Raw genomic sequence first — 24,028 nt, forward strand, 5'->3', positions numbered from 1 at the left:
AAAATTGTATATTGTCCTGTGCATAAAATTAAGAACCAGCACGATTGTTAATGAAATATTTGCAGACAATGCAATGCTTACATGGTGGTCCTGCTATGACACTTTTTGACCATTCAGAGAGTTTTGGGGTTTTTTAGTGTTATTAAACCTACTTTTAAATTTAAAAATTCTTTTACCTGACTACCATTAAAATGATTCTCTTTTATCTCATCTTTTCCTTTTAAGTACAATTGAAAACCACTAAGGCCAACAGGGAAAAAAAAAATTAAGGATTAACATTTTCTTATATTGGAAAATTTGGCAAGTAAATTTCCCTGCAATGAAAAGTAACTGTGAAAACAGATTACACCCCCTTACCTTTTCTATTTGAGATAGTATTGTCCTGAGTTTTGGGTAAGACTCCACAGAGGCTAAATCACTATCATTTTTTTGACAGTAGAAAATAGCTTCCTGGTAGCTCAGGTTTTTATCTGGTACAAACCATAGCTCTGCTCCATCAACAACAAGAGGGGCTCCATGAATTCCAATTTCATCTACACGGAAGAAATACCACATGAGTAAGAAATAAAGTCTGAAAAACAAATCCTTTCTTTTTCTGAATGTATTAAGAAATCTCAATTTGACACTGGGAAGAGTCAACACTCTGCATTTTGAACTCTCTCAAAATCAAATCAGTCATAACCTTTCCTGGTATCAAACAGGTATTGCAGTAGCAATGTAACAAAACTAAGGAAAGATACTGAATATAAACAACCCTATATACATAGTGGAAAAATACAAAAGAAGTCCAATTACCTGGTATATACCACTCTGGTGTCTTTGGAGTGCTACCTGTCCAGAGGAAAAAAGGAAAAGTCACCGATTTCACCCTCTAACAAAACTGTGGCCATCAATAATAGAATTGATGGTTAGTACTCATACTTCTCAGTATTCGTGATGGAAAAAAAAAAAAAGGAGAATGAAATCATACACAGGTTTAATAGTTTAAAATGAGATGATACGAAATTAATGGAAGTACTGCATATCTCCACCTTACACATCTGTGGTTCTTTTATCTCTCAAGCATCAAAGTAGTATATCTATCAGTATCTCACACCAACAACAAGAAAGTTTTATCCCCTGAAATACCTTTTAATGAACAACCGAAATGTAAAAGTCTACTGGATTACATTTCATACTGCATGAAAAACCTCAATCTGTGCAGATGTGCCACGCCATTCTTTTGTACTCCCGCTCCTCTTTCTCACTACAATGAGAAGCTGGTACACCAGTTTTACCAGAACAAGGCTAGCTCACCTAAGGTTGAAGCAAACTGTACACCCAAGATATATGCTGATTTAGTAACAAATATCACTAAGAAAGATTAAGTAAAGTCCACAAATGCTGCAACTCAGTGGCTTATATCACCTCACAAAAAACCACTTCTCACTTCAGGGGACTAGAAAGAATATGGAAACAGTGATACTGCATCCTCCTCAGGGTCATTTTCTGATCTAGTTTTGAATATTCTAAGTGTACATCTGTTTGTATGTGACACCAGTAAGACATTTCATGTACTATACTCCTAGCAGTTCAGAGAGGAAGCAATAAAATATTGTTTCCAAAGTTTCTTTTATGGGGCAATAATGACAACTCATTGTATTAAACTTTTTATATGAATAAATGGATGTAACTGCAGTTTACCTTTTGTTATCTGGCAGACCCATTCAAGTTTAGCTTCACAATCAAAAGGCCTGAAGTAAAATTCCAGGTCTCTGCCTTCATGGAAATAAAATCTCCAAAATGATCTCCGTGAAAACTGTGAGGTCTGTATACAAGTAGAAACAGAGAACTGAGTTAGTACAGCATAGGCCTTTGAAATGTAAAATTAAACTGTATTAAAAAGATACTTTGGCAAAGTCAGTGTATTTTACTGTGTTGTTAGTCATACAATTTATTTTGCAAATAAAAGAGCAGATAAAGCTGTAACTTCAACTATAACTCTCCATGTTAGCTAACGCTGTGAAGCAATTACGTAAAGGGCTTAAGGTCAGTCTACATACAAATGTCCTAAAAGTCTTTTCTAGCAATAATGTTTCTTAGGGTTTTTGTAGTGCACAGGTTCTCATCAATGTTTATTATCTACACAAGCAACTTGTTCCCCTGAAATGATTCTCATTTCTGCTGAAAAGAAGAAACCATCTGAACTGACACAGAAACAATCTTTCTTATTTAAGATTTTTTTTTTTTACAATCAAGCTTGAAGAACTGACTTCACTCTTGCTGGTCTCTCCAGTAAGGAGAATTTTTTATCATTTAGTGAAGGAACATATCTGTAACTGGCAAGTAGGAAAGTTACTATGTTCACAGCATTCCCTTCGAAGTGCTCTCCTTTGTCTAAAATTTTAGGAGCCCAATGCTGACCAGCTTCTCAGTCTGGGGTCATGAACACAGGAGAAGCAAATGAGGGAAATGGCTGTGAACAGAAGCACAGGGATGCAATTATCCTTTCCCCCAGTAAATCCTAAAAGCAGAGGTGGTTCTATTTAGGTTAAAAGGGATGGCAGGTACTGGAATGATCAAGCAAAAAGTCAGATGATACTTCAGAAAAATTAAAGGCTATTTTAAAACTCATGCCATCAAGACTAAATTAAGTACTGAAGAGCTTAATCAGGAATCAAGCTGAGGTCTGACATTTGAAATTAGAAACCAACACAGCATGTACAGTCTATTTCACAAGTAAACAAGGAAATACACACAATAAACACAAACATATGCTCTATCCTGGCTACTGCATTTCCCTTTTTCAGGTTTCAAACTTTTTCTTAATGTGCAGTTAAGAAAAGCTAATACAGATTTTAAAAGTTAGGTAGGGCTCTCTGTGCTTTTTTGTTTTAGACTCCACAACACATCCTTCAGAATTATGTGTAATATACAAGAGATCCATAGTATGGCATTATACAATACAGAATAGCACTGTGACTAAAATATTTTGTAGTTAAAAAGGTTCAAAAGAAGTCCTATGAAAGGTTATCATTAGCACAGCACTTGTCATAAAAAAATACTTGATTAAGGAAAAGTTTGTAATAAGTGTAGATTGATAAAGGGAACACTACAGCTTTTTCACTATACTAAGAAAACATCTAAACCTAAATTCAGTATACAACTAGAAAAAGTATTTTTTCCAAGTACTTCCAAGTAAAAACACACATTATTAAAAACCTTGAAACTAACCTTTAATGCAGCACAGTCTCTTGTATCATACTCATCTTCCAGGTAGTCAAGTGGCATAACAACACTGGTTACCTACAGGATGATGGACAGGGTGAAAGAATCAGCACTTGACACTTCGCTGAGGCAATCCCAAGAGACAACCATTCAAACCTGAAATCCCATTATGTTTATTACTATTAAACTGTGTCTTGAATGACAGCTACTCCTTCAGTTTTGAGTCTCCATATCTGCTTGGGGGGTCAGGAAGGAGAAGGGGAGAGCTCCCAATCTCAGCCAAATGAAACAATTACAGTGAAGAAGATATTTTTGGAAAAGTCTGACATAACAAGGAAGTGAACAGATAAACCCTCCCTTCTGTTGTGGCATGAAGACACCTTGTTCTCTCCACTAGCTCTTGGATGTTTACTACTGTATTTCTGTGAAATTATTTTAATATAATGGAGATGGAAATCAGGATAACCTTATTAAAGATATGTTTTTAATTGGAAATCTGCTTGGATGGCAGCTCTTAAGTGCACAGTCTTCTTCTGAATTATTAATCTGTTGAAAGACCTGACATACTTTAATTAAAATATTTATCAATTTACTTTCAATTCAGTCCTAGTTGAAACAAATCAGTACATGACATTTCCTGGTTAAAAGTTAACTTACAGGTTTGTTATCACTCCATTGCCAGGTTCCCAAAGAATCAGGACTCCTCTTATTCATTCCAATCCAGACCCATCTGTCATTGCTGTAAATAAACAAGATACAATCTTACACCAAGCATATGATTCAGCTCATTTAATAGGAAGACTGACCTATGGCATGGCATTACTTAAGACCAAGCAGCAAAACCAAGGTTCTACTACTGCAAGTTGTAGCAGTTCAAAGAGAAAACAGACGTAAGGGCTAGGACCTCTTCTGTAGAGAAAAAACCCTAACTAAAACAGGTAATTCCTTTGTGGGCTGCATCACCACTTCATCAGTTGTCACATGATATAATGGTCTCTTTTCTACACTTTTCTTCCAGGATCACACACAGTGTTTATATGGTTTGGTTCCCTTTCTCTTGTCCACCTTGGGCTACCTCTCAAACATCATCAGCTCAAATACACTCTTCCTCAAACCACACAAAAGCTTCTATTCAAAGAACTGGCATGTTTCCCTTAACTTTGTCAGTGATATAAACACACTAAACCTGGGCAAAACCGTATTTCAATTACGCACCTTCATAAATGAGATGTAGACATAAATGAGCACCTAACAACACTGACTTCAATGGTTGCATGAACAAGTGGCAACAGAAATTTTAGTCCAATCAGAACTGGGTGTTTTCCTAGATTTTGCTTCCTCATTTTTCAAAAGCAGCAGACACTTAAATCTAAAATTTCACTTGTGTTCTAAGACACAAAATTACCTGAAAAAAACAGGTTTACAATGTAAATACTCAAATCTGCACTAAGAACCTTTACCATACTCTTTTGCTGATGAATATAAAGATGCTATAAAAAAGTTGAAGGTGCTAGTCCAACTGCAAGGTTAGTTTTGTACTGGAAGTTCTCAAAGATTCACATTTGTGTGGGGTACTGAACCTTATGATATTGCACTCCAATCCGCTACTCTGCCCAAGAAAGTCAGTAGACACTTCTCTGAATGACAGTATCAGCTGGAAGCAGCAGAGGGGAGAAAGACCATGAGTTTTCTATAAAATCACAGACTACATGAAACCCAATTGCAAAAGAGCTGTGGAAAAGGCACTCTCCTCAAGGTGGTCTGACGGCGATAGTAAAGCATTGATGCCACAGTACAGGGCTCCTGTAGAACCGGATCAGGAGCACTACTCCATCATGATGCACCAAATACAGAGAAGGAACACCTGACATTTGAAGAAATTAAAGAGTTTAGGCTATTAATAAGGATTGAGGATTTTCTTGTCTAGTCTTCCCAAAGAAAGAGAGGGAAAGGATATAATTATTCTTTTTAATATTTTAGGAGACTAAATCCACAAGAAGAGGAGTGATTTGAGCAAAAAGGACATCACATCTGGAGGAACCACGACTCAGAAATAAATTTAAGTTCAAAATTGGACAGAGACATCTGACCAGCAGAGGTCAGAGTCTGTAAAAGGTTCCCCAGAAGGTAGTGCTGACAAACTTAGAGATCTGAAGTCAGAACTTAGAAAATTTATGAAAATTACCTTATTACTCAGAGGGATGGACTCAGACTCAAGCTCACCCACATAAGCAATGTTATGAAACCCCAGGGCAATATTAAGGAAGTCTTTGATATAACTGTACCACTAGCTTTCCACACATATCACCATAAAGATTCTGAACAGTCTGAAAATACTGGTGGTGCAGCACCAAGAAACAGCTTAGCCCAGGGTATGTGAGCTAAGTACATGAAATCCAAGAAGGGCAACAGTTTTTTATTTGGTGAAGTTCCTTTTAGGAAGAAAAGTATCAGTCATCAACAGATCTAATTTTTTTGTTCTTTGTTCTCAACTCCAGTAATAATTTTCTGACATTGGTGAGAAGTGTGATAACTCTAGTATGATTTTATCATACTGATCAATCCTTTTAATGATACAACTAAGAAGCCTTCAAAGAGCCTAAATGCCCCATATCACTGCAGAGGGAAAACTGTGAGCCAAACATTCACAGCTGTCAAGCAGCTAAATGACTTTTGGCTATTTGCCTTTAGGACTTTATTTTTCTGTGGCTGTTCTTCCAATTAGGAAGCAGACATCCCCTCCTAACTGTAACCTACAGACTTAGTGCAGTTTAAGCAGTTGATCACCACACAGGAATATCTACTAAAAAGAACATTTGAGACACTAATTTCTAAAGGATTTGCAGTAATTACCTGAGCAACTGCTCTAGAGCAAATTTTCAAACTCTTTCAATTTGTATTTGGCTTTTATATAATAAATAAATTGAAAACAAAAAGTGTGCCACGTCAAGAGTTTCTCCAGCTTATCTCCCAATTTACAATTACTAGCCTGCAAACAGAACAATGTTTTCAGCTGACTGGGCTCTTACACATTAATGTGCCTCTTTTGCTTCCTTTGGAATTGTTCAGACATGAGCATGAGTAATTTAGTAACTGCTACACTACACTTGACAGTACCTTTAAGCTTCAGTAAAGCGTTCTGATAACCCTCTGAAATTATACTGTCATCTCATCACAGGAAAGAATTCCACCAACTATTTAAGACAAAGATGAATTAAAACTCTCTATTGCAATTAAGCTTGCAGCAAGGAATTTGCTTGTTCTTCAAGTATCTGTCTCCTCATTGCAAAGCATTTAAAATTCAGCCTGTGGACTGATATCAAAATGGATTTTTCAGTGGCAGGGTGTCCTTTGAGCTACACTCCTGGAACTGCCTATAAAAACCTGAAGTATCCTGAGTTTTAAACTAAAACATACATGCAATTTGGGCTTTACAATGGACTCCACACTGATTGACACTGAAAGACCTAAATCTCTAGCAATCCCTGCTAGATTCTTTCACATAGAACTAAACATTCATAAAAGTCAAAGTACTACAGGAGCAAATAAATACAGTTCAGATTGCAAAGGGACTATAAACCCGTAATTTTTCTAATCATATTCTAACTGCCAAAATAGAAAATTATTTTCTGTGTCCTTTATGCCAGCTCCAACACAAGATGAAGAGCCTAAGTGAAGTTTTTGGGATTGCTTGTAGGTCAACCTAGTTCTTGACAAGAGGCAAGGTATACATCTGGACCAACCCCTTAATGGTGCAGTTTAAGGCACTGTTTAATCTTAGGCAGTGCTGGCCTAAAACTCTGCATGAAGCCCATCTGGCCACCCTGTTCTGCCTCCACTAACAGGCTACTGCACTAGCTAAACCACACCCTGCTAATTACCTGCTCTTGAGTGGAAGAAAAGAGAAGCTGAATTAATTCAATTACTACAACTTGCATCTCAGCTTTATTGCTGTTTTGGCCATTATGTTAAGGTGACTTTTTTCTTTCAAACTCAAGTGTTTGTAAGGCTTTCTAGATTCAGAACAGTTATAGCAGCAGAGCTGTTGATATATAAGGCAACCTGGATTTCTTTCCAGTAAGGTGTCCTCACTGAAATGCTACTTCTAACCAGTCAAAGCTATTTCTCTCCCTGTGTCCAGCACTGCTGCCAGCTATAAGCTGCAGAATGCTCACAAACACAGTCCAAAAAGAATGAAAGTAACTGAACCGGATCTGTTCTGCCTGTATCATGTCCCTTAAAGTCAAAAGAGGTTATCTCCTATTTCTTCCAGACAGGAGAAGGTTGGCAGGCAAATTTTATTTTCCTTTCCAATGGCAATAGCCTGACTTGGCTGGAGCAATTTTGGCTCTTATTTGACTCTAAGGTGGAATCTGAGTAAAGAACAGAATGGACTAGGCAAGCTGCCCTTTTCCTGGTGAACCAAAATGACTCCTGCTAACATTTAAAAACAAACAATTCTCAATGAGTCACCAGAGAACTGTGCAAGGGGAAAAAACCCGAAACCAAGAGAGTTGAGGTGTGGCTCCTTCCCCAGGACAAAATGAATGCACTGAATGAATGCTTTAGGTCAGACTTTGCACTGAGTAAATACAGGGAACACGAACAAACTGCATGCCAGCACACTCCAGCAGCTAATCACATCTAGTATCACCTTAGCATGATTTCTCCCAGTGAAATAATTCACATGGTTTCCTATCTCCTATCTCAAATGAGCTTGATTTTCAGATAAACTACCCTTGACATTTGACCTCCAAAATATTTTATGTAATCAACACCTCTGAGTAATTTAAAAGCATAACTATCTTCAACAATTCATCATGTTATCTAAACAAACAAACATTATTTAAAATACCTCAGGCAATATCAACTATGTAGTATTTCAGTTCAGAATGTTCTGAAGTGCTGAAAAAGGGGTTAGCCCAGATGAAAATACTGTGTTTTCAGTTGAATTTGATATGAGCAGTTACTGCAACACTGACTGCAGAGTCAACTTATACCGGGCCCAATATATTGCCCCTCATTTTAAGTTCTGCTGGAATAATACTGAAATACTGAGACTTAACTACTTTCAGACTAAGTTCAAAATTTCTGAACTATGGGAAATGCATGAGCATTGTGTGTCAACTGACTCCCTGGAGAGACAGAAGTGTCCACCTTTAAATTCCTAACAGAAAATATAATTAATACCTCAGACAGTCTGCAAGCTGCAAAGCAATTCCAAGTACTTGTAGGAAAATAAAATGTTGCTTCTCTATTCACATTTCATAGTCAATTAGGTGCATTAAAACAAAATTCATAACTGCAAAACCATTTAATACAGCTAGAAATAATTTGTGCACTGATTTTATTTTGGGACTTCAGCCAGTTTAGCGAAGGAATCACAAGTGGCTTTTACACAAGCTAAACTATCTATATATAGAGCATACAAGTTTGGTTTTGCCTCTTATTAACATAAACACTGAGTAATTTTCATGACTTGTGCACTTCTAAAAAAAGTTCACTGGTTTCTCAAGAAGGCACCTCTTCAGTCATCAGGTTTTAAAATTTAATCACAGTGTTGTATGCTGGCAGCTTCTGAAATAATCCTGATTTCGTTTGTTGATGAAAAAATTTAGATCACGTAACTGGCAGCATTTGAGTTTAAGCAGGCAAAAGTTCTGAAAAAACAGACTGTCAATCAAAAAAACATATTACACAAGGATCTGACATCACACCAATGCCTAATAAAGTTTTGCAGTGACAGCTCATCTGATTAAAAATAAAGGTTTAAACTCATAAATTATTTAGCATTTAATCTGTTGATACCAGAAAACTCAGCACACCCATCTAATACCCACATAGTGTTAGTGCAACTATGCCAAATAGGATCTGTGCCAACCAGATTGCTGGACACTACATTATTCACATTTTTAGAAGTTAGCACCCAGTTTAGTCAGGAAGCATTTCGTGAATAAAAATGAGGCATATCTGAAAAACTGAAATGATAACTCATCTCTAAAGAATGTACCAGTAAAGAATAGGTACATTTACCATCTAGCTGTGCCAAAGTTCAACACAGCAAAGGAAAAACGTATTATAACAACAGACTTAGATTTGCTTTCAGCATCTTCCATTACATAAATTTCTCTTCCTGTGCTGCCTCTAGCAATGTGAAGTATTTGCCCAAGCTGTACTCCCTTGACATTTTCCAGCAAGGCAGTTCAAATGCCACATCTAGCTGTTCTGTGGGAAACACAGTTGTCACACTATCTCGTATTTGCCATTTGGGGTCAGCAGCAGCATTTGCGATCCACTGCAGAATCAAAATCCTAGAACACGGCTAGTTTGTTACCTGATCATTTTTCTCAGGATAGAATGAAGTGCTTTGATTTCTTCTGACTGGCTAAAACTAGGCAGATGGCCTCCAAGGGCTTCACAGAACCTTTCTGCCTCTTCCCAGGTCCTGGTTCGCAGCACTCTTTCACTGTGGAAGAACTTCACAACAGCCAAATGTCAGAGCAGAAAATGACACACGTGGCAGTATTTTTAAAACACTCTTGTTCTACTAAAATATGGTCACCTGAGATTTAGTAACTGGTATTTCCACAGGGAGAGAACTTGACTTTTTAACAATTTTTCTTTCAGTTTGTTTGACAACAGCCAGACTCTGAAGTTTAGCTGACAAAATTTGTTCAAACACAACATATTCCACATGACAGACTTTCCCTGTTTTTCTTTACCAGAAAGATTTTAGAAACCACTCCAGCTCACTCCATAACTGCAAGTCAAGTTATAAGCTTAAAGGGATGTTGTTCATCCAAATTTATGGGGAACTACAGAGCCTAACGTTCACTGAAACTGGGCTTGTTTGACTGCTGCGGGTGAAGAAAGTTCTTTGGCACACCCTTGGCTACCTGTATGCATCAGAGGTGCAGGTTTGGCTCATACATCTCAGCTACCACATCCACTTGATCCCCCTGGTTTCAGTCCAGGACAATTCCCATCAGCTCGATCTCTCTGCATGGACATGCTGCATTTGGTCATCAACAGCTGTGGAGAATCTGCCAGGGCCAGCTGTCACGTCCATCAACTATGGGACAGCTATGTTGCACAGCAGCACAGACCTATCCCTTTGGGATGCTTGCCCACACCCATGTTACTCAGGCTGGGTTTCCCCACTTTGCTACATGAGCTGTTAACAAGAAACAGCTCATTGCAGACACCGAGTCCAAAAATGATGAATAAAGAATCCAATGAACAGCCTCAGTTTTAACTTGATTTAATTTTTAAAAGAGGGGAAAAACCTGCATTTCTAAATATAAATTTGTTCAAGCCATTCCAGCTAAACAGCACAGCTGCTTGCTTCCACTGTTTACTTCAAAACAGTAGAATGCAACTGAGGCTGAATGGTTTTTCATATCCGTATTCAAACCAGAGAATATCACACCTCTCCTATCCATACTCTAAGAGTACAGAAAGGAAAAGGACAAGGGAAAGTGATGCAAAGCACTTTCCTTCCCTGTGCAGGTGTCTGTGCATGCCAGAGGGCAGCAGGGAGGACACAGGCACAGCACCCTCTGACAGCATCAGGCTCCTGAGGCAGCAGCACAGGGCCAGTGCTGTTGCCCCACTCAGCTGCCCACAAAGAGGCACAATGCACCTTCCAGGAATGGCAGATGATGATGTGTGACAATATCTGCAGGCAGTCAATCTGAAACAACACCAATTCCCTTTCCTGGTGAGGAGCACCATTAAAGTGCCCTCCAGAGCAGCTCTGCCCACAAAATGGCTGATCACTCACTTCCTCCAAGACAGTAATGAGCAATTAACATCAAACAGGAGTAACATTTTACCTTGTAGCAGGCAAGGCCAGATCCATTGTGCCACCCAGGGGGACAGGGATCAGTTGGCTTTGGGAGCACTTCTGGCTCCTTGGGCTGCCCAATATATTTTTTGCAGATAGAAAATGCTTTAGTGGTTTTACAATCCTTAGTTTCCCACTTTCCAAGAGAATTTCCACTGGACATGGCCACACATCCTCCTGAAAACTCTGAAATTAAAGCCACCAAAAACATATTTAGAACTATTGGCTGGTTTTCAAAAGAAAACCTGACATATTTGTGAATTACTACTTTATTTCATGCTTGGAGTTCTGTAACATGGTACTCCAATGCTTGCTCAATGTAAAAGGACAGTATTTTTATGTGTTTTTTAGTTTTCAAATTTACCTGGTTGCATGGAATTCCAGTTAGTGTATGTCACAGCTTCAGGTTTTTCCCCATTCACTGTACCCCAGGAATATATTCCTGACTGGCTAATATCCTGCAAACCGGTCCAGAAGTACTTTTCTTCAACTTTGGTGTGTTTTCTAATTAGACTGTTTATAAATTCTTGCTCAAATCTGAAAATTCACAGATTAATCAGAGTCAGTATTTGAAAGATATCAAACTACTGAGACAATTTTAAAACCAGGGATATTACTACATGAGTCAGTTCAGGCAGTCATCCAGGCAGTCCCATATTCAACATGGGGTCAGCAGGCTGGGAATTTTCATACTTCGAAGAAGGTTTCACACTGTAGGTTTACTATTCTCACGCCGTGGAAAACACGGCTTGCTAGTTCTTGGCAAAAGCAATTCTCTCTCTGCTTTGTCTTTATAAACCACTAGCTGGCATACAGAGGTTTTAATCTCTGGTTTTATCTCCAGGATTGTGCTGTTAAACCTGCTCATAAATTACAAGTGTGCTTTACCTGTTCATCACTGTAAGATTGCACTGGGCTCCAAATGAAACTTCCATTTTATCAATCCTGTAACAGTAGTTTCCATGTCTCTCCCATCCCTGGTTAGAGAACAAAAACCACATTTATACAAAATAACTTAACTTAGGCATTACCTACGGGAGAAAAGAAATCATTGCCAACACTGGCTGGTGCCCACAAGCTGGCACAGCATATACCAGAAAGAAATGCACTGTGTCACATACAAGGTCCAGTATCATCAACTCTCAGATTCACAGTTGTAAAAAATAATGCAGCCACAGGAATAAAATACACCACTGTTTTAGCTCGCCTGGGCACAGTCTTCTGACCACTACGTGCATTTACAGAGAGAAACACAAGGGCAACAGCCCAGTCCTATCCAAACAATAGGAGTTTTCATGCTATTCCACCAACGCCAGGATTCAAACAGAAGAATACAAGGAAAGCATATGCTAATGTTTCTTTACTTCTGAGAAAAATACTTGATACTGAAAATGTGTGAACTTAAAAAATTTCTCTATTATTCAAATATTTCTCCCCATATTTACACTGAGATTTCAAGGAACATTAATGTGTTAACTCTTTTCTAACCTAACAATGCCACTGGCATCTGAACAGCAGAGAAAGCTGTAATTCCACATGCTGAAGTCTGAAAATACAGAGAAAAAGAATACCCCAAGGTTGTGCAGAAAGAAAGATAAGGGGTAAACATCTTTCCTGTTGCAAGCAATATGTGACACAAAACTGAACCAAGTAACTCTGAAGTAGCTAGCAATACCATCCTAAGTTGTTCAAAAGACAAAAGACTTCTTTTTAAGCTTTATTTATGCTGTAACACGTCATACTGTATAAAAAACCTAAACAAAAAACCAAACCTCCCCCCCTTATTCAAGTCACAGAACAAAAATGAGAGCCAACGAAGTGTAACAAACGTAATCTCAGTTAACAATCTCTGCATATCTTTATGTTGCAAAGCGCTTATCCTAAATTTTAAAACATAATTTAAGTAAAAAAGACTGAATAAATGGTGTTATCAATAACATTTCTACTAAAATCAACTTCTTTTAAATAAATAAATAAAACACAACCTCTCCTGGGTCCAAGTTGATACTACTTTCATCAATAAACAGACTGATAATACATCCAGAGCCTGCTTAGGAGAACCTGAAATTTGGTTTATGCTGTATAAATTCACAGATTTTACTGAATGGACAAGAAAGAAATGGAAGTAGAGGAAGTAAGTGATTTTAAGCAGGTTTCTGAACCAAATGACAATAAAAGAAATATAGGCTTCCTATTACCTCTTCCAATGAGCAACTTTTATCTGATTTTGTTTCATTCAAAATCTCTCCTTTTTTCTTGCAAACGTATTTAAATTTCTCTTCACAGGATTTGACTCTCCACTGTCCCAGCTGTGAGAATGAAAGGGAAAAAAAAAGTATTATACATTCTAACAGTCTCTCGATTTCCATGTTTGCAGGGGCTGTTTCCATAGAGGAGAAAGCCAGAACACCTCTAACACTGATATTGGGGTGGGATGCCCTGGGTTATATGCACAAGTACATGTTTGGAAGAAAGAGAGAAAGCTGACACACATGGAGATGGGAGGATTCTGGATCACATCCAAAAAGGAAAAGAAAAGGCCAGGGTGGTGCCAACTCCCTTAGATGAAGAAAGGAATGGGTCAGCAGGCTGTCAGCAGGCAGGAAGTGTGCTCAGCTTAATGTGGAAGCAGCTCAGAGACAAGTCAGGGGAGCTGAGCACAAGCTCCAGTGCCAGGCTGATCACACAGCAGGCAAATGGGTGCTCCACTTTTCTAATGCATCAGCAGGATGGGATACATGGGATACAGCTTGCTTCCCACTCCTAGTGACCCCCTTCCTACACCAACACCCTTTTTAGAACATTTCATCCTCAGACTGGGTGACCCAAATTGGTCTACAAGGTGACTGAACCCAGATTTTCCTTCCTTCCTACCTTTCTGCCAGAGACATGGAAGAATACAGTAACCCAAAGTACAGAGTGACAAGGCCAGATGTCTGGCCAACAATGTGGCAGTCTCAGAGCTAATAGTAATTTCTGCCATTCTTTGCAGTACATAGCTACCAAGTTCTAAGAAATCTGCTTGCAGAAAAATGTATTTTAAAGATTATTCCAGAAATAAGATCAGCTATCTGCTTCATCCCCCTTCTTGACTTTCCCACACACTGATGTTGCCTCTACTATGATGAAAAAAACCACACCAACATCCAAACTCAACACTGTATTCCTACCTTGCCTGAATAAGACACACAGTTAGGAGTGCTGTTAAAGGGAACTTTTGGTTCATTCTGATCCCAGTATGTAAAAACCACAGGTGAGCGATCTGACCATTTGAACAAGGCTGGCACATCATCATTCCTGAGACCCATCCACATTTCCTCTTCAGCATCTGTAATTTAAAATTAGGACAACATTGTCGTTTCAATATAATAGTCAAACTAATAGGAAAGAAATGTGTTATCAGCAAAATTTTTTTTTCATCATTATACTGTGCAGCAGTGAAAAATACTGTGCAGCAGTACAGTGACATTATTTTTCTTACAGTGAGAAAGGGTATTTGAGACAACTGTAACATAGGTTTCTTATCTTGTTCCTTAACTTATATTCATGACTATGAGAAAGTTTCACAGAGAAGGAGCAAACAGGAAAAAAACCCAACCACAAACAAACAGAGATAACGAACACACCAGCAAAAAAACCCTCAACCAAATTTAAAGTGTAGGCAAAGACATAACACTAAACATTACTGACACTATTTACTAGTTCAGTCACTCAAAATAGTGACCCAGCTATCTACTATTCTCTTTGAATGAGAAAATTAAGCACAAAGTATTAAAAAAACTAGAAGTAGGTTACTGTGGTAAATAAGTAAATTAATAGATTGAACCAGATCCAGAGGGCCTGGATCTGCACAGAAACATTCAGCACCAGCCTGAGTATAAGCTCAGCATTAACACCCACACTTAAAAGCTAGAGGTTATGACAATTGTATGCTAGAACATGGAAAGCAGTTTTTAATTTATGGTGTGCAGCACTTGGTGCTTGACCTTTACAACTACCCCAACTCACCATTATGAAGCTTTGTAACAACCAGTTCAACATCTGCTAATGAGTGAATGCTGATGAGGTTACTCTTATTTGCTTTGCACAACTCCTCTGCCCTACCCCAAGGTGCCTGGTTGTTTATCAGCATGTAGCAAAAGCCGTCATGGGGGAGCCAGCCCGGATCACAGAGAGTATCCAAGTGTCTCCAAAACACTAATAATGAAGAGAAATGGAATTAGAGACTTTTGTTTTACATTGGCTAGTGCAAGGGGCTGGTTTTAAATTCAGCAGCACCTTGAAACAGCCAGAATTCAGCAATCAGAACATGTTCACATCTCTTCAGAACTCATATAAGAAAGGGTCACAGCTTAGTCAAGCAAATAGACTTCAATGTAGCATTAGGAGAACTCATAATATTTTGGGGCCATGAAGCAGGTAGAAGGAGAAAGAAGTTAGTGGGAGTGAAACTAAAAAGCAGGACTGCATTACATTAAGCTAATCTTAGTGTAAGTGAGAGGTTCAGAAGCAATTGGAAGCAAGATTTCAAAAGCAACTGAAGAAAAATCAAGTTAATTCATTACAGGAAAGAATCACACAACTCAACAAATGCTTATTTTAAATATTTTTTTTCTTCTCAAGATATTCAAGAATTCTAACTAGTTTTAATGGATGCTGAAAAGGTATATACTAATAGACTTTCTGGTTCAAAACACACTACAAAATCCTTCAACCACAGGAATTTTGGTTTTTAATGAATAAAACTCTATATACTGGTAATAACTCACCCCACTGAGGAGCCAGAGAACAGACAAGAATTGTTAACTGAAAACCAGCTTTCAGGGTATCACTGCAAAATTTGAACCAGTTCAGTTAAATTTAAACTGATTACAATTTTTTCCTCAAATGCACACACCTCTCCAGGGGGAGCTGGAGAGAACATGCCTCAGTCAGAGACACTCCACACCCCTTGTGCTCTAGTCCTCCCTGTCATTTGAGGGCAATAACCATTCAGCAGAAGTTTTTGCAGGAGAGCCCTGCAAGCTGGACCCTGGGAACTGGGTGAGGCCAAAGCACATACAGAAGAACAGGTCATGGATATAGGAAGGGCTGGACATCCAGGTGTAGATAAATGGCCGAAAGCATGGAAGCAGTTATATGTCACAGCTGGACACTGTAAACACTGGAGGACTCTGTGTATGTGTGTAGGTCAGGATAAGTGATTTATTATCTTCTAAGAGCTGTTATGGATCCAGTAAAGATTACACACTGAGCAAGCTACCAACTCTTGCACTCTGATTTCTAGTGCTGGGCCTGGTTTCAAACGACAGTAAGGTTATTTAATTACTTCTATTTGAGTTCAACAGAGTTTGATCCAAGACCTAGGTAAGTCCCATTTCATGTCAATACACACAAAGAGTGAGAGAAACAGGCTTAAAGCAAAGATAGAAAGGTTTGGGGTGCAACTGCCAGTTCCAGACTTCCAGTAATACATGAAAGAAGGCACAAGCCATGGAGGAAAATGTGATGAAAAGGGCAGGACTGCTGCAAAATGCTTTATGTGTGAATGAGAAAGCTGCAAAAAATGAAAACTGTTTGTGATGCATCATCTTGACACTGAAGAAACAGAGCTTGCTTCTGCTCTGCTAAAAAATCCAAAGCTGTTGTGAAAATGTTTTGGCAGAGATGCCTAAAAAGGCTTGGGAGGGAAAAGAAAGACTCCATAAGTGAACATTACACTCATATTAACATATAGAACTCAAAAATGAAAACTGTCCTACCTGGAATGCTTGGAACTTCATTGAGTGACTTCTTGCAAGTATATGGAAGTTGAGTCCCACAGTGGTAACTCTGCCACTGACCAGAAGCAGCATTCATCACCACACAACTTGTCCCATCCAGTGGAGATAAACTCTGCATATCTATAGTCAGGAACAAATAAAAACATAACAGCACAAGTTATGAAACAGTGAAGGAAGTGACTGCTTCTTTTTACTACTGGTTTTCAATACAAGAATAACACTCTTCAGATAGCATGCCACCTTTTATCTGAAGAAGATAATTTGCATCAACTGAGGGCAGCTGTCCTACCACAGGTCCCACAGAATGTTTTTTCTAAGAGAGAAAGTTTCAGAATCAAGGAATCTTGGACTTCTTTTCCAATGTTTAATCATAGAACCAGGAGGAATGTTCTATTTACAATACAACAAACCCTTGGCCAAGCACTTTCCCAGACTAGAAATATCTCAGGGGAGAACCATTTTTGCAGCCCTCAGTTTCCTTTGGCAGTCCCTTTCCACTCTCACTCCAAACACAGTTCTGCACTTTCTCTCCATGCTAACCACAACCCTTACCTTAACAGAAACCTTAGACAAGGCTCCAGATTTGAAACAGCAGAGAGATTAGCTCTTTTTTGCAGTCTTCAGGTTCCCTTTCTAATAAAACTTTTTGACCTTCTTTTTCTTTGAGCCTCAATGCAAACCCAGGCTGTGGGCTACACAGAGCACCCCCTCTCCCCCTGTACTGGGTTTGTTTAGGCTCACAGAAAAAGGCTCAGGGTAGATCTGAAAGAGAGCAGCGGGACAGGGCCAGGCTCTTTTCAGAAGAGTAAAGTGAAAGGAAAAGTAATGGGCAAAACTTGCAGGTATCAAAATTCCTGTAAATCACCAGTAAGTATTTCCACAAGGGGTAGACATGTCTGCCATGTCTGCAGACTAAATTATGCCACTGTAACTCAGAAGAGTCTGGCCTCTAGCTCTGCATTACAGTCCTACAGAGTGATCACAATTCCAGAAGAAGGTGCAGTCAATAGTACAAGCAGCAAAGTTCTTAACCTTTCCAAAGGACAAAGCACATTTAGAAAGTCCCACAGAAACTTCTTAGTAAAGCTATCGAAGAAGTAACAGAAACCACTTCTCAACTTTTCACAGAATTCCTGTTGCAGTACTACTCTATAAACTAAAGGAAAAAAGAGAATTCCACTTTAAAAAGCTCAAATTCAGCTTAAATGACAGAATACTAGCTTCAGTATTCCTGATGACTGTTACCCTGGGATTCCCAAATACACATAGACTCATTACAGATTTGTGCAAACATTACAAATTCATCCCGAAAATTCCAAACAGTCTAACCAATCCTACTTAGCATCTTTGGAGTAATTAAAAAAGGTTTTTCAAAGGTTTTATACTTCTTTCATCCTCACCTTGAAACAAATTTAAGCAACCTTGAACTTTAAAAACCCAAGTTAAGTTTCTAAGTAGCATGTGTCCTTGCACATACATAAATAACCACAACATTTGAGGGAAATCAGTGCCATTCTGTCGGGGGAAGGAGAAATTTAGCAGCTAGGAAAGCTGTGGATACTTTACTAAAATGGACTTCAAAAATACTATTTAGGTTTTATCTTTTCAGAGACTTATTAACCTAATCAGTCATAAATATAAAATGAGAACAGAAAGATTTGCTGGCTAGGAGGAAAAGATGCTTCTGAAAATGGAATGAGATGGAAAAAAAAAGTAATACTAGTTACTATTGTGAATATTTTCAGTATCACTAGAAATATCAGTACCTGGATGCCAGTTGAGAAAATTCAAAGGTTTGTGATCTGACCACTGCCAACCGCCAGAAACATCCAGTTGATTTAAGCCAATCCAGAAGATCTCAGCAATGTCATCCTTGGCTAGAAACATTTTTTTTTTAAAGAAAACAATTAATATAAAATGCTCATCCTTTATTGGTCTCCTTTAAATTAAAAATGCCATCTGAAATGGCATGCATTTCAGGAAAGAAAGATTGCTATTATAATTGGACATGCAAACTTTCTTGAACTGAGGAGGAATTCATCCACACAAGCCTTCCCTCCCAATGTCTTCAGATATTTCTCCTTTGGTTTTATAGTCCCAAAGGCACTTGGATAATTTCTCCAGGTCAAGACTGAATAACAGTGAGGACAATATCATAACAAGAGAGTAAAATGCTGCTAAAACACCAACTGCCACTCTGGCATGTATTTGAGATTTTGGGGACATTCCTCATTAACAATATGAACATCTAACTTCTATAATGAAATCATACAGATAAATTTAAATAACTCCCTAAAATGAGATTAGCACCTTAGTTTTGCTACACAAATGAAAGCCAAAATATTTAAAGTATAATCAAGTTTTACCCAGAGATTTAGGACAGAAACTGAACTGCTACCTCCACTTTATAAAGATTTCCCAACATTCATATATGAATAATTACACCTACCTTGTATGTAACTTAATTCAGATGCATTTTGGATACTAAGTAAATCTCCTCCTTGCCTTTGACATGAAATATAAGCTTCTTTCCAAGAAAGAGCAGACTGTGTATTAAACTGGTAGCAATTTTCAGACCCTGGATCACGTTCCCAGATATCATGACACCCATCCTCTGTTTAAAGGAAGCAGAAGGTACTTTTAACTACAACTATACAGAAACATTATGAAAGTTTCAAAAGAAAAACTTTTGAATATAATACTGAAGGTCTATTGATTTTTATATTGGTCATCACAAATACTTGCAGAATAAGTCAACACTGCAACAGAAAAGCTTTTACACAGCTGAACAGACACACAAAGGTGGAGCTGTATATAAGAGAATGGACAGAATGCTTTTAAGACATCTATTTAGAAACCCAACGTGCCTGGCTGTAAGCAGATTCCCCATTTTCCATCGCGAGAATAATCTTCAGAAGTGGCACACCATTTCCCACCCGTATGTGTTTCATCCTGAATGCAGGCATGATGCCACACCTTGTTATACAGAAAGGGGAACTCACAGGGTTTACCGTAAGAGTTGCCATCTTTGGTATAAACCTCTGCAGAAAAAAAAAAGAAGTAAAATAAAGAAGTAAATACATCTCCCTTTCCTTACAGGTGGAAATGACAGTAAATCAGTGTTACTGCTCATCACAGGCATACTTAACCTAAAAGCATGCAAATCACACTTGTGGTCTTAAAATACCATTATCTTCTTGTTACAGATAATATACAGCAATGCCAGAACCGAAAAAAATTACATAAAGAGAAATATTTTTCTGTACTTTTTCTTCTGAGAAACAGCAGAAACTTGTCTCCCCCATCCTGCTAAGTTACAGATAATTCATCGTCCTATTGAAATCCAGGTGGTTTGCACAGAGCCCTATATAACAAGGACTTTAACAATCAACACATACAGAAGAGGGGAAAGGTGAAGCACATTTTCACCACTTCTTCCAGCAAGCATGAGATTTCAGACAAGACTGGCTTCCATGGCACACACTACTATACCAGAGCTCACAGTCCAGCAGGCTGTGAGCTGGCAGCATGCTCTGAATCTGACTGTATAGCCTACCAGCAAAGAAAACATCCTCAAGCCCTGCTAACAGGAAAATTCCCATCATGGTGAGGACAGTGTCAGTTCTGATACAAAGTGGCTGGTATTTCATAATTAAATAGGTTTGCACTGAAATATGGGGGCAGGGGGGATTTAAACCTGCTAAGAAAGCCACTCAGTAACACAACTTCTGCAGTTGTGCTGCTATTTTTTATTAATAACCTTTGAAGTTTCATATTTGAATATCAGTGTCTCTCTACAGCACAACATTCTATTGCTTTACTCATCAGTCTTTTCACATAACTAATTTTAAGAACTTATTGGTGCAGACATACTCAAAAAGCCTTTAACAAATAAAGAATCTCCAAACCCCTGTGGAAACCTACTTACCATGGTAGGGATACCGACATACATCACTCGAGGAATTGTTGCTTTTCCACTGGTCTGTTGCATTTATGCTTGCAGTCACATAGTTATTCTTGATAGTCACTTTGTACTGAGATGCACCAACGATGGAAGCATCAGCACACCGCCACCACAGCATTAACTCTGAGTTACAATCAACCATTTTCAGGCGAGACAGTGATTTGGTGAATATATCAAGTCCCAGGCACTGCTTGGACCCCAAGTGAAAGAGGCGATTCTGGGATACCCATTTCCATAAAGCTTCGCTTGTGTCCCTGCAGTCATCTATCACTATCAGCGAGTTTTTAACTTGTATGCACTTGTTCTGTTTGTCATGGCGAATGGTAAAAGCATCATTGCCTGTATAAGAAGAAACAAATATCCACACATGGCTATGATACAGTATCATTTTCACAGGAAGCTCATTTTTAAAAGGGTAATCACATTCTGAGAAATGCTTTCAGAAAAGTACCACAAGTGCTGTTCATACGTTAAACCACCTCTTTCACAGAAACCACATTCAGTGCATTTTTCTCCTCTTTAGTGAGTAACTTCTGGGGGAAAAGATCTCTTTCAAAGTCTTTATAAAATGAGGAGAGACAAAGTGAGACTTCTAAATCCAATTCTAGTGATGAGCATTCTTCCTCTATATTTAGCATATACTGATTGCATCAGCCCTGATTAATTTGCAAACTTACTTGGTAAAGAATCTTATCTTCGTGCTTATCTACAAACACAATAACAAACACAACAACAAAGACAACAGACCCCATAAAACATAATTAATAATAATCTTCACTTAGTAAGCACTTTTTTTAAAACTGTGTATAATACATAGTACACAGCATGAGAGGTTTACACGTGAACCAGTTTGTGGGTGCAACTGCAGTATTAATAAGTTAACTGGTACTGCTTTGAGGAGAGAGTTTTAGAATGAGTATCCCACCAAAGACAGCACACAACAGATTAGGAATATAATTTAAAATATTTTATAGGGACCCTAGTTTCGTTTTCAGTTGTGATGAGTTTCGTTTTCAGTTCTGGTGTAGTTTGTGATTAAAGAGAAAAATGGAAGTTGATAAAGCACAGCATACCATTTAAAAAATATATGAATCACCCTACTAATGCAAGCTAACACCTCTGCCAGTATAAGAACACTTCTGACAAGCAGCAGTAGGTTGAGTGAACCATGAAAAAATGCCCTAAAACTCTTACTATGCCAAAATAAAGATGGCTCCACAGTACAGAACTTTCACTAATCAGGCTGAAACGAACCTTGGCTGTCCCAGGCCCACAAGGCTATTATTCTGCTGCTTAAATAAGGAATCTGCTGAGTAGTATTTTGTATTTAATAGTAATGCACTGTCAATCACATTCCTACTGTATTTTTCTGTTATGACTTACTAATAGGTTTGGCTGAACAGGAAGGAAAATATTCAGTGATGTTATGTGGTGAATTTTACCACTACTTCCCAGTATACCCATGAATTTTCCACTCTGTAAGTGCCAAACAATATTTAAATAGTACCTAGCTGATCACACCGTAAAGAAGAATCTGTGAGTCAGCCACCTATTATAGTGACTTTTTCTACGTAGCACGCTTGAACCAACTGTCTATTTCATCCTATTAAATAAGATATTTTAACAACCAAACCTGCTTTTGTGGTATACTTTAACCCGGTGCTTTTTCAGCACTCTATCTGCTTTTTCTTTTTATTCTTCCCTCATGACTTTTCTTCCTCTTTTTTATTTCTTGTAACAAGTTTTCAGCCACTTCTCAGGTCTTCTTTTACTTCTTCATCCACAACTCTCATGCAGATATCAAGTGGAAAATCACTTTTTAAAATTTCCCTGGAAAACTTGCTGATGTTGTCTCACCAAACTTCTCTGTGCAGCAATTTATTAATAATTATTCCAGTTCAATGCTCTGGCCATGAAGTTTCAGTGACATCTTCAGCTACCAACCTGAGCCTGTTACTATCATGGGATATTAAAAAAAACTGACGTGCAACTTAGTGAAGAGCTCAACTTGTTTCCCAGCAGATTTGACCAGGCTAGTGGCTTTGGCTTGCAAGAATTTCCTCAACGTGAAACTTTTCCACCTGCTTCCTGTCGGACAGGGCAAGCCTCCTTGGCTGTCTCACTGCTCATAAAGCAGCGGATAACAGCGAGGGCGGGACGCGCTGCTGGGAACTGCCCGGGCTCGGGTGATTCCTCTCCCCGAGCTGTCAGGCCAAAGGCCGCGGCCCGGCCTAGGGCGGCCTCGGCACCGCGGGCAGCGGGAACGTGGCAGCCGCGGGCGGCGGTGCAGCGGCGGCTTTCACGACGCCCGAGGCGAAGCGCACGGTTCGGGAGGGAGGTCCGGGGCTTTTTCCTGCCTTCTTCGCTCCTCCTTTTAAGTTTCCCAGGTTGTTTCCACGCAGCTGGACTTTACTACCGAGCGCAGCAACCGAAGGAGCCGCCGGGGCGGAAGGCCCGTCAGGGCGCCCCCTCACCCGCCCAGGCGCCCGCCGGGGCGCTCAAGGACCCGCCCGCGCACCCGCGCCCCACCTCCCCCTTCGCCCGGCGGGCACCCGGCTTACCTGCGGGCTCCCGGCGGGCCGCGCAGCACAGCAGGAGCCAGGCGAGGCCGCAGGCGCGCAGGCAGCGCCCGGCGCCCGCCATCGTTCCCCGCGGCGCGCAGGCTGCGCGGAGCGGCCGCGCTGCCGGGCTCGCTGTGCCCGAGCGCCGCGCCCGCCGCCGGCTGCGACTCCGCCGGCGCCGCCCATTGGCCGCCCCGCCGCGCGTCACCTGTTGCCAGGAGGAAGCGGCCCCCGAGCTTGGGGCGAGGCGGGGCCGGCCCGGCGGCAGCGGGGCTGTGGCGGGGGAAGTGAAGTCGCGAGCGAAAACGTGAGCGTGAAGATGATTAAAAAAAAAGGAAAGTGTAGGTGCTAGAAGTGAAGAAAGGGCAAAAGGTGAATAGAATAACCTAAAATTAACAAACACACTGAAGTAAAATATCTAAACTGGTACAAATAATACACATCACGCTGTGATCCTCGATGGCCTCTGGCCGCGGGACCACGTGCCACCCCCGAGGCAGCGGCTGCTAAATTTGCGATTGTCTGACCCGTCCTTGCCGGGGATGTGGGAGGAGGGGATGGCACTGCGCAGTTCGAGTAACTGTTGCTGAGAAAATTTTGAGGGTGGCTACAGGAAGTTACAGAAACCAAAAGTAAAAACACGTACATGGCGAGAACCAGCTGGCCT

The 24,028-nt window shown here is 39.6% G+C and overlaps 1 protein-coding gene across 1 annotated transcript in view; it reads right to left on the reverse strand.

Annotated features, from left to right (window-relative positions):
• The window catches only part of LY75 (lymphocyte antigen 75), a 44,378-nt gene extending 20,922 nt beyond the window's left edge, over positions 1 to 23,456 (reverse strand). Inside the window, exons 1-18 of the mRNA XM_039555281.1 lie at positions 23,362 to 23,456; positions 20,765 to 21,139; positions 19,704 to 19,877; positions 19,286 to 19,450; positions 18,603 to 18,713; positions 16,816 to 16,956; positions 15,062 to 15,250; positions 14,224 to 14,381; positions 13,252 to 13,362; positions 11,942 to 12,030; positions 11,418 to 11,590; positions 11,043 to 11,239; positions 9,542 to 9,684; positions 3,865 to 3,946; positions 3,214 to 3,285; positions 1,684 to 1,807; positions 796 to 831; positions 358 to 533 (exon numbers count right to left, since the gene is read on the reverse strand). Of these exons, the coding sequence (XP_039411215.1) occupies positions 358 to 533; positions 796 to 831; positions 1,684 to 1,807; positions 3,214 to 3,285; positions 3,865 to 3,946; positions 9,542 to 9,684; positions 11,043 to 11,239; positions 11,418 to 11,590; positions 11,942 to 12,030; positions 13,252 to 13,362; positions 14,224 to 14,381; positions 15,062 to 15,250; positions 16,816 to 16,956; positions 18,603 to 18,713; positions 19,286 to 19,450; positions 19,704 to 19,877; positions 20,765 to 21,139; positions 23,362 to 23,443 (2,598 nt within the window). The 5' untranslated portion in view covers positions 23,444 to 23,456. The remainder of the gene's footprint in view (positions 1 to 357; positions 534 to 795; positions 832 to 1,683; positions 1,808 to 3,213; positions 3,286 to 3,864; positions 3,947 to 9,541; positions 9,685 to 11,042; positions 11,240 to 11,417; positions 11,591 to 11,941; positions 12,031 to 13,251; positions 13,363 to 14,223; positions 14,382 to 15,061; positions 15,251 to 16,815; positions 16,957 to 18,602; positions 18,714 to 19,285; positions 19,451 to 19,703; positions 19,878 to 20,764; positions 21,140 to 23,361) is intronic.
• Positions 23,457 to 24,028: the final 572 nt, after the last annotated feature.

Source organism: Corvus cornix, chromosome 7 (assembly GCF_000738735.6).
Source record: "Corvus cornix cornix isolate S_Up_H32 chromosome 7, ASM73873v5, whole genome shotgun sequence".
Taxonomy (NCBI): Eukaryota; Metazoa; Chordata; class Aves; order Passeriformes; family Corvidae; genus Corvus; species Corvus cornix.